Here is a 12,162-nt window from a genome sequence, read left to right as displayed (position 1 = left end):
AAGACAAATGGCCCGCATTTTCCGGCAGTTGGGATTTCTCTGTTCCCGCTAGCCGCACACCGCCCCCACCGCCCCCCCCAACCCCCCCCCCCCCCCACATGGAGGATGTACAGGCTGAGAGAGAGACTGCATCAACAGTGTTCTCGCATGGGGCTAGCTCACACAAATACATTGGGAATGACAATTGTTGAAGCAGCGTTTCGTTACCAATTTCCCCTGCTGGTGACAATTGCATGCAATCAGGCTCCCATTATCCCTCTCAAATCAACCTCGCGCTCAAAGTTCCATAAGTCCTTGCCTCTCATATTTCTAGACTTGACCATTCTAACAAACTCCTCCTGGTCACCCTCCATAAACCTGAGGTCATCCAAAATGTTGTTGCCCGGGCCCTATTCACACCAAGTCTCCTCATTCACCCATCATCCCTCTGCTTCCTGATCCACATTAGCTCCCGTTTAAGCAACACTCTGCTTTTAAAGTTCTCTGATTTTCAAACCAGTCCTCTGCCTCACCCCTCCCAATCTTTTTAGTCAACCCCACAACCCTTCCAAATCTCTGCGCTCCACTAATGCTGGTTTATTGAATATCCCTAATGTTACTCAGTCTGTCATTGGTGGCTATATGGTTTTAGCTGTCCAGGCCATGAGCTTCGGAATTCCCTCCCGAAATAACTCTGTCTCCCCAACTCTCATTCCTCCCATAAGATACTCCTTAAACCGTTGATCAAAATTTCAGCCGTGTACCTTATTAGCTCCAATAGTGTCCAGGCATCAAATTTCGCTTGATCGCATTCTTATAAAGTGCCTCAGAATGATTTATTACTTTCAAGGCGCATTATAACTGCTTGTTACAGTGTCAGTGCTTCAGGTAACATTTCCTCAATAACAAAATAAAGGAAAGTGATGTATTTCGAGGAACTCTTAAAGGGACTCCTGCTTCAATCAGCAATTGTTCCTCAAATAATTCTTTCTGAGTGTGAAGAGGACAGGGCACCCAGAAGAAATGATGCGTCCATTTTGTGTGTTGCGTGGCACATCTCAGTATGGTTCATGTCTTATGCTGTGACTCGGTAAGGGTGAAAAAAGAACTGACAATTTCCACAAGATGGAGCCCCTTCAAAAGCAGAACCACAGTGACTGGGATGTATAGTGATCGGTGTCTTGCGAGTTATTAAGCTGTCACTTTAATAGCCTGTTGACGCTTCAAGAGGCGGGTCATTCCTAAATGGTCTGTTACTTCCTTGCTATTTGAGAATAATTGCCATTGGTTTGTTGTACTGATGAGGCTGACTTTGTAAATTCGCTCGTCTTGACTCTCCACAGTTCCCAGCCAGCCTCCTGACAACGTGAAAGCGGTATCGATTTCGTCCGATGTCGTCACCATCATCTGGTCACCACCTCCTCGAAGTACCTTAAATGGCGTCTTGAAGGGTTTCCGAGTCATTTACTGGTCTGTTCACCAAGATGGAGGTCAGTTGCTAGCTGAGCATTATCTCTTCCTTCTCCCTCTCTTCAATCTTTCCTCCCACTTCCGAAGGAGTTACCTCTATTATGGTGCCATGGGTGGTGGCTCATGCTCCAACTCCATGACCAAGTTATCATTATCCTTTAACAATGACCCCACCTTCATAGAATCATAGCATGTGAATAAAGCCAGTCAACCTGTTGTGCCAACGTTGGCTCTCTACAGGAGCAATTCAACAAATCCCACTCCCCCGCCCTTTCCCCAAAGCCCTGAAACTTCTAATTCCCCTTTGGAAGCAGTGATTGAATTTGCCTCCAACAAACTCACAGGCTGTGCAGCCCAGACCCTAACCGCTCCCTGCATGAAATTGTCCCTCGTCATGTTACCTTTGGTTCTTTTGTCAATCACATAATGTTCCCGGATACTTGAATCCTTCCACCTCTGGGAACAGTTTCTCTTCATCTACTCTGTCTCGACCCCTCACGATTTTAAACATGTCTACAAATCTCCGCTCAACCTCCTTTCGTAATCAGTCACCGTGTTACAATCATGGCCTATCCCTCCCAAAACTAGTGGCCCTGAAGCTTTTGCTCTTGTTCCCAATGAGCTCAGCACAAGCCAGGAACCAAAGCTGGAAACTTCCTGGTTTAAATGGTGCTGAGAGATGACTCTTCTGAATCTTCAAACAACCACGTTTCCTACACTGATGTCCACGATGCAGCATCATAAGAAGAAAGGGGGAAGTTGGGAAAAAAATAAGATCATTCTCTGCTTAGTCTTTTTAAAAAATAAATTTAGAGTACCCAATTATTTTATTCCAATTAAGGGACAATTTAGCGTGGCCAGTCCACCTAGCCTGCACATCTTTGGGTTGTGGGGGTGAGACCCACGCAGACACGGGGGAGAATGTGCAAACTCCACACGGACAGTGACCGGGGGCCGGGATTGAACCAAGATCCTCGCCGCTGTGAGGCAGCAGTGCTAACCACTGAGCCACCGTGCCACCCACATTCCCTGTTTAGTCTTGTGAACAGAGAGCCAAATGGGTCACTCCAGACGGAAATATTTTGTTTGACATGTGTGACATATCCTGCCACCGATAGACACCCACAATAGGGCAGCATGGTAGCATTGTGGATAGCACAATTGCTTCACAGCTCCAGGGTCCCAAGTTCGATTCCGGCTTGGGTCACTGTCTGTGTGGAGTCTGCACATCCTCCCCGTGACTGCGTGGGTTTCCTCCGGGTACTCCGGTTTCCTCCCACAGTCCAAAGATGTGCAGGTTAGGTGGATTGGCCATGAAAAATTGTCCAAAATTCTATGATTAACCTAGGACAAAAGTTCGGCGGAACATCGTGGGCCGAAGGGCCTGTTCTGTGCTGTATTTCTCTATCTAATAGGTTTCACTCACTACTTGCGACTGTTAATCTACAGACCAACTGGAGAGGAGAAACATCTGCTTTTTTTCCCTCTCTCTTAACATAGTTCCAGGTTTTTCAAAATGAAGAGCGGGTAAGTGGTACATTGTACCTACCCCATACGGTAAATTTACAGTTAAGAACTATGGCCAGCAATGCTCCCACCCACCGACAGCCAAATCATTTACTGTCAGAGTCAAGAGCCAACAGATTTTGTTTTAATGTCGGCCAGCTCAGGGAGAAAAAAATTCTTGGCAATTCCTCTCAGACTCCTGAAGAGGATCAGAACAGGTTCCTGGAGGGGCAGCACGGCGGCGCAGTAGTTAGCACTGTTGCCTCATGGCGCCAAGGACCCGGATTCGATCCCGGCCCCGGGTCACTGTCCGTTTGGAGTTTGCACATTCTCCCCGTGTCTGCGTGGGGCTCACTCCCTCAACCCAAAGATGTGCAGGGTAGGTGGATTGGCCACGCTAATTTTCCCCTTAATTGGAAGGAAAAGAATTGCGTACTCTAAATTTTTAAAAGTACAGGTTCTAGAAGATCACAATGGTCCCCACCTTCTGTTGGTATTGAAATCAGTATTGGCGAGAGTATTTGAATATGTAGAACATTTGCAGAGTCTCCACTCTGTAAGAATCTTTCTTCCCCTTTACCCTGCTGGCTGACCTACCTTACAACCACCAGTCCCCTTGCTGGCATCCCCCACCTTCCCAGTGCTTATGTTTCAGATCCCCAGAGTTTGCAGGTTGTCTTGTTTACGAACACGTTTTATTCCAAAGCTGTCCCTTATGCAACATCACAGTTCACATTCTGCCTGTTGTGCTGTGCCTCCTCAGCCAATGAGAAGATTTGTTCCTTGATAGTGACAAAAAGTGAGAGACTTGCAGAGTGACTCTTCATTCGTACGAATAAAGTTGATTTCATAGATTTCATAGAATTTACAATGCAGAAGGAGGCCATTCGGCCCATCGAGTCTGCACCGGCGCTTGGAAAGAGCATCCTACCCAAGGTCAACACCTCCACCCTATCCCCATAACCCAGTAACCCCACCTAACACTAAGGACAATTTGGACCCTAAGGGCAATTTAGCATGGCCAATCCACCTAACCTGCACATCTTTGGACTGTGGGAGGAAACCGGAGCACCCGGAGGAAACCCACGCAGACACGGGGAGAACGTGCAGACTCCGCACAGACAGTGACCCAAGCCAGGATTCGAATCTGGGACCCTGGAGCTGTGAAGCATTTGTGCTAACCACTATGCTACCGTGCTGCCAACGAGGATTGAATGCTGCACCCTTCCTCAGATCCATGAACTGAATCCATTGTTGTTCCAGCCACGGAGTAAGATAGTAGCTACCTGGCCCACAGTTAATAGTTGCTGTTAGATTACATTGTTTTTTACTTTAAGAATACAGTTTTGTCATTAAGTAAGACTCTCAGAGTGCCCAAAGTAATTATATATATAGTTTTCCTCTGAATAAACTGTGTGTTTTGTGTTTGTTGCATGTCTGTGTGGTGTGTCGGTGCGTGTGTCTGTGTGGTGTGTCTGTGTGGTGTGTCGGTGTGGTGTGTTTGTGTGGTGTGTCGGTGTGGTGTGTCTGTGTGGTGTGTCTGTATGATGTCTGTGTGGTGTGTCGGTGTGGTTTGTCGGTATGATGTCTGTGTGGTGTGTCTTTGTGGTGTGTCGGTGTGGTGTGTCTGTATGATGTCTGTGTGGTGTGTCTGTGTGGTGTGTCGGTGTGGTGTGTCGGTGTGGTGTGTCTGTGCGGTGTGTCGGTGTGGTTTGTCGGTATGATGTCTGTGTGGTGTGTCTGTGTGGTGTGTCGGTGCGGTGTGTCTGTGTGGTGTGTCGGTGTGGTTTGTCGGTATGATGTCTGTGTGATGTGTCTGTGTGGTGTGTCGGTGTGGTGTGTCGGTGTGGTGTGTCTGTGTGGTGTGTCGGTGTGGTGTGTCGGTGTGGTGTGTCGGTGTGTCGGTGTGTCGGTGTGGTGTGTCGGTGTGGTGTGTCTGTGTGGTGTGTCGGTGCGGTGTGTCGGTGTGGTGTGTCTGTGTGGTGTGTCTGTGTGGTGTGTCGGTGTGGTGTGTCTGTGTGGAGTGTCTGTGCGGTGTGTCTGTGTGGTGTGTCGGTGTGGTGTGTCGGTGTGGTGTGTCGGTGTGGTGTGTCTGTGCGGTGTGTCTGTGTGGTGTGTCGGTGTGGTGTGTCTGTGCGGTGTGTCTGTGTGGTGTGTCGGTGTGGTGTGTCGGTGTGGTGTGTCTGTGCGGTGTGTCTGTGCGGTGTGTCTGTGTGGTGTGTCTGTGTGGTGTGTCTGTGTGGTGTGTCTGTGTGGTGTGTCTGTGTGGAGTGTCGGTGCGGTGTGTCTGTGCGGTGTGTCTGTGCGGTGTGTCTGTGTGGTGTGTCTGTGTGGTGTGTCGGTGCGGTGTGTCTGTGTGGTGTGTCGGTGCGGTGTGTCTGTGCGGTGTGTCTGTGTGGTGTGTCGGTGCGGTGTGTCTGTGCGGTGTGTCTGTGCGGTGTGTCTGTGCGGTGTGTCTGTGCGGTGTGTCTGTGGTGTGTCTGTGTGGTGTGTCTGTGTGGTGTGTCTGTGTGGTGTGTCTGTGTGGTGTGTCGGTGCGGTGTGTCGGTGTGGTGTGTCGGTGTGGTGTGTCTGTGTGGTGTGTCGGTGTGGTGTGTCTGTGTGGTGTGTCGGTGTGGTGTGTCTGTGTGGAGTGTCTGTGCGGTGTGTCTGTGTGGAGTGTCGGTGCGGTGTGTCTGTGTGGTGTGTCTGTGCGGTGTGTCTGTGTGGTGTGTCTGTGTGGTGTGTCGGTGTGGTGTGTCGGTGTGGTGTGTCTGTGTGGAGTGTCGGTGCGGTGTGTCTGTGCGGTGTGTCTGTGTGGTGTGTCTGTGTGGTGTGTCGGTGTGGTGTGTCGGTGTGGTGTGTCTGTGTGGTGTGTCGGTGTGGTGTGTCGGTGCGGTGTGTCGGTGCGGTGTGTCGGTGCGGTGTGTCTGTGCGGTGTGTCTGTGTGGTGTGTCTGTGTGGTGTGTCTGTGTGGAGTGTCGGTGCGGTGTGTCTGTGCGGTGTGTCTGTGTGGTGTGTCTGTGTGGTGTGTCGGTGTGGTGTGTCGGTGTGGTGTGTCTGTGTGGTGTGTCTGTGTGGTGTGTCTGTGTGGTGTGTCTGTGTGGTGTGTCGGTGTGGTGTGTCGGTGCGGTGTGTCGGTGTGGTGTGTCGGTGCGGTGTGTCTGTGTGGTGTGTCTGTGTGGTGTGTCTGTGTGGTGTGTCGGTGCGGTGTGTCTGTGTGGTGTGTCGGTGCGGTGTGTCTGTGTGGTGTGTCGGTGCGGTGTGTCTGTGTGGTGTGTCGGTGCGGTGTGTCTGTGCGGTGTGTCTGTGCGGTGTGTCTGTGTGGTGTGTCGGTGCGGTGTGTCTGTGTGGTGTGTCGGTGTGATGTGTCGGTGTGGTGTGTCTGTGTGGTGTGTCGGTGCGGTGTGTCTGTGTGGTGTGTCGGTGCGGTGTGTCTGTGTGATGTTGGTATGTGTGTCATGTGGTTTGGTGTGCCTGTGTGATATGTATGTGACTGTGCAACTGTGTGTGCATGTCTGTGGGATGTGTGTGTGATGTCGGTGTGCGTGTAATGTGTGTGTGTATGATGTGTGCGTATAATATCTGCATGTGTGTCTGTGTGATGTGTGTGTAATGTATGTGTGTGTCGGGATGTGGGGCGGGATTCTCCCATCCCGCGGCAGAGCGTCCACGCCGCCGTAAACACCGTCGCGTTTTACGACGGCGTGAATGGGCCACTCCCAGGACTAATTCTGGCCCCTACAGGGGGCCAGCACGGTGCTGGAGTGGTTCACGCCGCTCCAGCTGCCGATCCAGGCGCGAACTGGGCGCCGCCGGATCCGCCCATGCGCAGTGGCTTGAAGTGTGTGCGATTGTGTGTGTGATTGTGTGTGTTTTATGTGTATGAATTATGTGATGTGTGTGTGTGGCGTGTGATGTGTGTGTAATGTGTGTGTTATGTGTGTATGTGATGTGTGTTGATATCTGTGTGTGATGTGTATGTGATGTGTGTGCAATGTGTGTGTGATATGTGTGTGTGTAATGTGTGCTGATGTGTGTGTGTGTGATGGGTGTGGTGTGTGTTTGTGATGTGTGTGGTGTGTGTGTGCAATGTGTGTGAGGCGTATGTGATGTGTGTGTGATGTGTGTGCAGTGTGGGTGATGTGTATGTGATGTGTGTGATGCGTGTGTAATGTGTGTGATATGTGTGCATATGTGTGTCTGATGTGTGTGCAATGTGTGTGTGATGTTTACAATGTGTGTGATGTGTGCATGTGTGATGTGTGTGGCGTGTGTGTGATGTGTATGTTATGTATGTACAATGTGTGTGATGTATGTACAATGTGTGTGGTGTATGTACAATGTGTGTGGTGTATGTACAATGTGTGTGGTGTTTGTGTTGTCATAATATCCACTCATGTATATAATGAGATGCAGACAGGCAGTGATTGACACATAGGATAACCAATGAACACACAACACAGAACAACCAATCACCAGACAGGACACCACCACTATAAAGCCCACAGGGCATTAAGACTCCCGCTCTTTTCGGGACCCAGACACTGAGACAGTCAGAGTGCACAAGTCAGTGGACATTATTGCCATGTGGTAGCTAGTAAGTCTGGTCGAACCAGTATGAGGTCTAGGATTAGTAGAGTGTCAACCCACAGCTGAACATATACAGTAGTTCAGAGTTAAATAAAACAGTGTTGGATCATCTCCGGTGTTAGACATTTATTTCTAGCTTCCCTGCATCCAGTTGCAGTCAACGTCGAACCAACCTGCCTAACACATCATGGTACCAGAGTGCTACTGTATTAATCCTGCCAAACCTACCTCGAGTGAATCTGCAAAGACCAGCAAGCGGCCATCCAGCGACATGGAAAACATCCAGCCACCTCCGCAGCTCCGCATCTCCAGCAACCTACCAGCCACTGATGAACGTGTGGTCCAAAAATGTGAAGAAACTGCCACGGATACTCTACTGCAGCGCGTGATGCAACACCTCGCCCATGGCTGGCAAAAGGGGCAGTGTCTCCAGTTCTTTAATGTTAAGGACGAGTTAACGGTCATTGAGGGAATCCTTCCTAAACTGGACAGGATTGTCATTCCTCAAAGCATGCGAGCTATGGTGCTCGGGCAGAACCATGAGGGTCACCTTGGGGTCGAAAAATGTCGACGCAGAGCGCAGGAGGGGGTTTATTGGCCGGGTATCAACCAGGACATTGCTGACACGGTCCTCAACTGCCCGACCTGCCGGAAGTTTCAGCCGGCTCAGCCCAAAGAAACACTGCAACAGCACGAGATTGTGATCTCTCCACGGTCTAAAGTGGGGATAGACCTCTTTCACACCAATGGGTGTGATTACGTGCTCTTGGCCGACTACTTCTCCAGCTACCCGGAAGTGGTGAAATTGTCGGACCTCACGTCTAGGTCCGTCATCAAAGCCTGCAGAGAGACGTTTGCCAGGCACGGGATACCACTCACAGTAATGAGTGACAATGGTCCAAGTTTTTACAGCCAGGAGCGGTCCGATTTTGCACGATCCAAGAACTTCAGACACATCACTTCCAGTCCCCATTACCCGCAATCAAACGGGAAGGCCTAGAAAGGGGTCCATATCGTCAAGCGGTTGCTGTGCAAGGCTGCCGACTCAGCATCCGATTTCAACTTGGCGCTGCTGGCCTACAGGGCGGCCCCTCTGTCGACTGGCCTGTCTCCGGCGCAGATGCTCATGAACCGCAACCTGAGGACGACTGTTCCAGCCATTCATATTCCAGACCTTGACCACCTCACCGTGCTGCAAAAGGTACATCGGTCCAGGGACCAGCAGAAGATCACGTATGATGCTCATGCCACGGATCAGCCTGCGCTGGCTCCAGCAGATGTTGTTTGCGTCCAGTTGCCTGAGGGAGGTTGGTCGGCCCCAGCTGTTGTTGTCAGGAAGGCCGCCCCGAGGTCTTTCATTGTTCAAATGGCTGACGGCTCCATTCTCCGGCTCAACAGGAGGGCGCTGCGGAGAATTCCTCGCCCACCAACTAACCGCATTGCTCTGCCGGCTATCATGCCTCCTCTGGACGTTTCCTGCCACGAGGACACCGATCTGACAGTGATCCCGCCAGACCATGACACCGCCGCAATGCCAGTGATCCCGCCAGTCCATGACACCGCCGCAATGCCAGCAATCCCGCCTGTCCAAGTGCCGGCGTCTCCTGCTCCACCTCTGCGGCGATCGACCAGAATTCGTCGCCCGCCTCAATGACTGAATTTATAGACTTTACTTTTGTAAATTTTGTTCAGTTTGCACTGTATCTGCACAATAGACACCTTCCCATGTACATATGTTCATTAACTCACCACTTGTACATAGTCAGGCATGTATATATCTTCACATTCCATAACTTATTTTTAAAAAAGGGGGAGATGTCATAATATCCACTCATGTATATAATGAGATGCAGACAGGCAGTGATTGACACATAGGATGACCAATGAACAAACAACACAGAACAACCAATCACCAGACAAGACACCACCAGTATAAAGCCCACAGGGCATTAAGACTCCCGCTCTTTTCGGGACCCAGACACTGAGACACTCAGAGTGCACAAGTCAGTGGACATTATTGCCATGTGGTAGCTAGTAAGTCTGGTCGAGCCAGTAAGAGGTCGTCAGTAGGATTAGTAGAGTGTCAACCCACAGCTGAACATGTACAACCGTCCATAGTTTAAATAAAACAGTGTTGGATCATCTCCGGTGTTAGACGTTTGTTTCTAGCTTCCCTGCATCCAGTTGCAGTCAACGTCAAACCAACCTGCCTAACACATCATGTGTCTGATGTGTGTACAATGTGTGTGCAATGTGTGCGATGTGTGTATGTGTGTGTGATGTGTGTGTTGTGTGATGTCTGTGTGTGACGTGTGTGTGTATGTGTGTGTGTGATGTGTGTACAATGTGTGTGTGTGATGTGTGTACAATGTGTGTATGTATGTGATGTGTGTATGTGTGATGTGTGTGTACAATGTGTGTATGTGTGATGTGTGTGTATATGTGTGTGTGATGTGTGTGTATATGTGTTTGTGATGTTTGTGTGTGATGTGTGTGTGTGATGTGTGTATGTGTGTGTGATTGTGTGTGTGATGTGTGCGTGATGTGTGTGTGATGTGTGTGTGTGATGTGTGTGTATATGTGTGTGTGTGATGTGTGTACAGTGTGTGTGATGTGTGTACAGTGTGTGATGTGTGTACAGTGTGTGTGATGTGTGTATGTGTGTGTGTAACGTGTGTGTGTAATGTGTGTATGTGTGTGCGATGTGTGTGTATATGTGTGTGTGTGATGTGTGTACAGTGTGTGTGATGTGTGTGTATATATGTGTGTGATGTGTGTATGATGTGTGATGTGTGTACAGTGTGTGTGATGTGTGTACACTGTGTGTGTGTGATGTGTGTGTGTATGTGTGTGTGATGTGTGTGTATATGTGTGTGTGTGATGTGTGTACAGTGTCTGTTATGTGTGTGTGTGTGATGTGTGTGTGTGATGTGTGTGTGTGATGTGTGTGTGTGATGTGTGATGTGTGTGTATATGTGTGTGTGTGATGTGTGTACAGTGTGTGTGATGTGTGTGTGATGTGTGTACAATGTGTGATGTGTGTGTGTGTATGTGTGTGTGATGTGTGTACAGTGTGTGTGATGTGTGTATGTGTGTGTGTATGTGTGTGTGTAATGTGTGTATGTGCGTGCGATGTGTGTGTATATGTGTGTGATGTGTGTACAGTGTGTGTGATGTGTGTATGTGTGTGTGATGTGTGTGTATATGTGTGTGATGTGTGTACAGTGTGTGTGATGTGTGTGTGTGATGTGTATGTGATGTGTGTATGTGTGTGTGATGTGTGTGTATATATGTGTGTGATGTGTGTGCGTGTGATGTGTGTACAGGGTGTGTGATGTGTGTACACTGTGTGTGTGATGTGTGTGTGTGATGTGTGTGTGTGATGTGTGTGTATATGTGTGTGTGTGATGTGTGTACAGTGTGTGTGATGTGTGTGTGTGATGTGTATGTGATGTGTGTATGTGTGTGTGATGTGTGTGTATATATGTGTGTGATGTGTGTGCGTGTGATGTGTGTACAGGGTGTGTGATGTGTGTACACTGTGTGTGTGATGTGTGTATGTGTGTGTGTGATGTGTGTGTGATGTGAGTGTGATGTGTGTGTGTGTGATGTGTGTACAGTGTATGTGTGTGTGTGTGAGATGTGTGTGTGTGATTGTGTGTGTGATGTGTGTGTGATGTGTGTGTGATGTGTGTACAATGTGTGATGTGTGATGTGTGTCTATATGTGTGTGTGATGTGTGTGTGTGATGTGTGTACAATGTGTGATGTGTATTATGTGTGTGTGTATATGTGTGTGTGATGTGTGTACAGTGTGTGTAATATGTGAATGTGTGTATATGTGTGTGATGTGTGTGTATATGTGTGTGTGCGATGTGTGTATAGTGTGTGTGATTGTGTGTGTATGTGTGTACAATGTGTGATGTGTGTGTGTGTGATGTGTGTACAATGTGTGATATGTGTGTGGGTGTGTGCGATGTGTGTACAATGTGTGATGTGTGTGAGACGCTGAGGAATGGAGCATTTCTTATTTCAAGTAGCCAGTGTCAATGTCAAATTACTCTCAATTCATGTTAGGTATTAGAGTAAAGCTTCCTTTAATCTGCCCTCATTTCTCAGTCACAATTAAATAAAAGTGCCTCCTTTTGCGCTTTTGCCATTTCTCACAACAGCCAACTTGCACCAACGAATGTCAGTTTTGCGAGCTGACCTGGATTGGCTATTCCCAATCTCATCTCACGTGGAACCCTCACAGATGGTGGATAAGGAACATTTCCGTCCCAAAAGCCCTTGGCTCCGCACCCTAGTTCCAGAAGTCAAAGAGTGGCCTCCAACCTCCTGTGCCAGCTGAACCCCACAAAGCTCCCCCTTGTTCCATTGCCGCCCATCCAATCCAATTCTCCTTTTGTGTTTTGATCTAGACTGGGGAGCCATGCAGAATATCACAACCATGGAGAACCGCGTGGAACTGAAGGGATTGGAGAAATTCACCAATTACAGCGTGCAGGTGCTGGCCTTCACACAGGCGGGAGATGGCGTTCGCAGTTTGGTGCTCTACACACAGACGAAAGAAGACAGTGAGAACCTTTCTTTTTCTCTCTCTCCCTCTGTCGAAGTTTAAAGACTTTCTCGCGTC

General features: G+C 49.1%; 1 protein-coding gene across 1 annotated transcript in view; it reads left to right on the top strand.

Moving 5' to 3' along the window:
* The window catches only part of LOC119954158 (Down syndrome cell adhesion molecule-like protein 1 homolog), a 636,717-nt gene that overhangs the window by 506,228 nt on the left and 118,327 nt on the right, over positions 1–12,162 (top strand). The window contains exons 18-19 of the mRNA XM_038779115.1: positions 1,323–1,469; positions 11,948–12,103. Coding sequence (XP_038635043.1) covers positions 1,323–1,469; positions 11,948–12,103 — 303 coding nt within the window. The remainder of the gene's footprint in view (positions 1–1,322; positions 1,470–11,947; positions 12,104–12,162) is intronic.

The sequence above is a fragment of the Scyliorhinus canicula genome, chromosome 19, assembly GCF_902713615.1.
Source record: "Scyliorhinus canicula chromosome 19, sScyCan1.1, whole genome shotgun sequence".
Classification (NCBI taxonomy): Eukaryota; Metazoa; Chordata; class Chondrichthyes; order Carcharhiniformes; family Scyliorhinidae; genus Scyliorhinus; species Scyliorhinus canicula.
The sequence above is the reverse complement of the archived record's forward strand: the minus strand, read 5'-3'. Positions and strand labels throughout refer to the sequence as shown.